Source organism: Coffea arabica, chromosome 5c (genome assembly GCF_036785885.1).
Source record: "Coffea arabica cultivar ET-39 chromosome 5c, Coffea Arabica ET-39 HiFi, whole genome shotgun sequence".
Taxonomy (NCBI): domain Eukaryota; kingdom Viridiplantae; phylum Streptophyta; class Magnoliopsida; order Gentianales; family Rubiaceae; genus Coffea; species Coffea arabica.
The window spans coordinates 21,119,505-21,122,871 of record NC_092319.1 but is presented as its reverse complement, the minus strand read 5'-3'; the positions used below and the strand labels follow the sequence as shown (position 1 = coordinate 21,122,871).

Here is a 3,367-nt window from a genome sequence, read left to right as displayed (position 1 = left end):
GAAAATTTTCCAGGTTTACTAGCTTTGCAAGAGTAATCTATTTGACCAACCAAACCTCAATATTTTTTGATGAAACTTTATACACCATCTATACAACATATAAACATCATATACAAGCCATCAAACCCTCAGAGTTTCGCAAAAAGGGGCTCGATCAAAACAGGGAGCAGAATTGGAAACTTTTTAGCCATGCAATCCTTGAAGTTTATACTAGCTATGCACCATTAATCTACCAATTTGAGCACTAAACCAACATTAAATCCATCATCAAGCATCACATCAGCCATCAATCCAAGAGTGGGAGTTCATAGAGCCCACCTTCCAAATTTTCCAACAATAACAAGCCACCCACATGAATACAAGAGCTTAAAGGTGTACTAGAACTTCCATAAATCAAAACTAGAAGGTTTGATCATTACTTACTTTGGTTGATGAGCTAAGGAGAAATTTCGGTCCTCTCTTGGTCCAAGAAAACCGTGGAAAGCTCCCTTTTTTTGTAGCTAGATGAACTCTCCAAGTGTTAAGCTAAGTATGGTTAAATTTTGGTGGCATTTGGTGGTGTTTTTGTTGAAGAAATGAGGATGAAAAATGAAGAACTTGGGTGTTGTTTTTGCAGCATGATGGGCGGCTGTTCTTGTGAGGAAGAGAGAGAGAGTTGATAAAAAATGTAGCTTCCTTGAGAAGCTTCAATGTGTGGCTCAAGTTGGTGCACAAGTCAACTCTCCTCAGCGCATATACGCGCGCGTTTTGTGCTCGATTCCTCTGGAGTTTATTTCACTAGCGCACTAAACCTCCAATACACTTATATTCATATGAATATTATTCACTCTTAATTGTCCCAAAATAATGGTTTAAAGTCCATCAATTAATCGCGCGCGCGAAACCGCATATTTCCAATTTAGACGTGATAAAGTGAAACCTTCGAGAAATTCTTATAACGATCGTACCACTAACTATCACTTGAGTACTTAAACCTAAAATTACCTATTTTAGGACCATTGTACATGTCTCCAAATTTTCGAGCTTATTATACTCCCAATTGGCTAAAATTTTCAAACACATTTTCACTATTTTCATTAATCGCTTCTAAAAATTAATTTTTGATACGAGTCACTTTAAAAATATAATGAAGCCATAATTCCATGTATTTAAGTCTAATAAGATTAGAAAATAATAATCAGAGCAAATATTCAGATAAGTAAATAAATGAGCAAAAATAAGAGTCGAAAAATAATAATTTTTACGAGTCCTCACATCCTCTCCCCTTTAAGAAAAATTCGTCCTCAAAATTTACCTTGATTGGTGAACAGGCCTGGATACTTTTCTCAAATTGCTTCTTCAACCTCCCAAGTTGCTTCCTCCAACCCATGGTTCTTCCAGAGGACTTTTACTAATGGTATCTGTTTATTCCTCAATTCCTTCACTTTCTATCCAGAAGCTTAACCGGTTTCTCTTCATAGGTTAAGGTCTCATCAATTTCAATACTCTCTGGTTGTAAGACATGTGAAGGGTCAGGGTGGTACTTCTTAAGCATCGACACATGGAATACATTATAGATTCCAGATAAACTCAGCGGCAATTCCAATTTGTATGCTACATTTCCTACACGCTGAATAACCTTGTAAGATCCTACAAACCTTGGTTGTAATTTCTTTCCCTTTCCAGACAGCAAACTTGCTTTCAATGGTGTGATCTTGAGGAACACTAGATCTCCAACCACGAATTCTAAATCCTTTCTCCGATTATCGGCATAGCTCTTTTGACGGCTCTGGGCAGCCTGGATCCTCTGGTGAACCAACTTTACCTTCTCATTAGCTTCCTCAATCCATGACATTGTGGTTGGATCTAAGATCTTCCGTTCACCTACTTCCTTCCAACAAATCGTAAATCTACACTTTCGACCATAAGACGCTTCATACGGAGCCATTTGAATAGAAGAATGGAAACTGTTGTTATAGGCGAATTTCACTAAAGTCAAAAACTTACTCCAACTCTCCCCAAAATCTAGAACACAAGTTCTCAACATATCTTCAAGGGTTTGAATTGTCCTTTCAAATTGTCCATCAGTCTGGGGATGATAAGTAGTACTAAAGTTCAGTTTAGTCCCTAACACTTCTTGTATCTTTTGCCAGAATCTCGAAATAAATCTTGGATCTCTATCCGACACGATACTGACAGGGATTCCATGTATCCTAATGATCTCATCAAAATACAACTTGGCCAACTTCTCCAATCGGTACTTCATGTTAATCGGCAGAAAATAAGCCGATTTGGTCAATCTATCCACTATTACCCAAATCGCATCATGGACTCTCTGTGTTCTTGGTAATCCCGATACAAAATCTATGGTGATATTCTCCCATTTCCACTCAGGTATTTTTAGAGTTTGCAAAAGTCCCAATGGTTTCTGATGTTCGGCTTTAACCTGTTGACAAATTAAGCATGTTTGGACAAATTGAGCAATCTCCTTCTTCATGTTCTCCTACCAATACAGACTCATTAAGTTTTGGTACATTTTATTCCCTCCTAGATATACCATAAACTTTGATCGGTGTGCCTCTTCTAAAATTTCCTTTTTAAGCCCTTCATCCTTTGGCACAACTACCCGATTCCGAAATCTCAATACACCATTTGATCCCAAGTTAAAGTCCGACTTGTCCCCCTTTTTAACCTTTTCCAACCACTTCTGCACTTCAGTGTCCTTTCCTTGAGATTCCTTGATACGTTCCATCAAAGTGGAATTCAATACAATATTTTCCAAAATTACTTTCCTCGGTTCCTGTTGAGGATTCCAATAACTAACTTCTTCCAATAATTGGAATTCCTTAATCCTTAATCCAGCCATCTGTACTTGACGACTCAAAGCATCAGCCACTACATTAGCTTTCTTTGGATGGTACTTAATCGTACAGTCATAGTCTTCCAAAAATTCCATCCATCTACGTTGCCTCAAATTTAGTTCCTTCTGTGAAAATAAGTACTTAAGGCTTTTGTGATCAGTAAAGACTTCAAACGCTACTCCATACAAGTAATGTCTCCATTTCTTTAAAGCAAATATCACCGCTGCCAATTCCAAGTCATGGGTCGGGTAATTCCCCTCATGCGGTTTCAATTTTCTAGAGGTATATGCTATCACCTTGTCATTTTGCATCAAAACATACCTCAAACCTTTCTTAGATGCATCTGTGTAAACCACAAAACTATCCTTCCCATTAGGTAGAGCTAATACAGGGGCTTTGGTTAAGCGTCTTTTCAATTCCTGGAAACTCTCTTCGCACTTAAGACTCCAAATAAACTTCCCACTTTTCTTAGTCAGCTCGGTCATTGGTCCAGCAATTCTAGAAAAAATTTTGATAAATCTCCGGTA

General features: G+C 37.8%; 1 protein-coding gene across 1 annotated transcript; it reads right to left on the bottom strand.

The window, feature by feature from the left end:
• Positions 1 to 1,420: 1,420 nt before the first annotated feature.
• LOC113689224 (uncharacterized) lies at positions 1,421 to 1,927 on the bottom strand. Its single transcript, XM_027207026.2, has one exon. The coding sequence runs from the start codon at positions 1,925 to 1,927 to the stop codon at positions 1,421 to 1,423; it is 507 nt and encodes a 168-aa protein (XP_027062827.2).
• Positions 1,928 to 3,367: the final 1,440 nt, after the last annotated feature.

Bases quoted from the DNA above. Each gene is read 5' to 3' on its own strand.
- LOC113689224 (XM_027207026.2), bottom strand. From the start codon at position 1,927: ATGGCTCCGTATGAAGCGTCTTATGGTCGAAAGTGTAGATTTACGATT.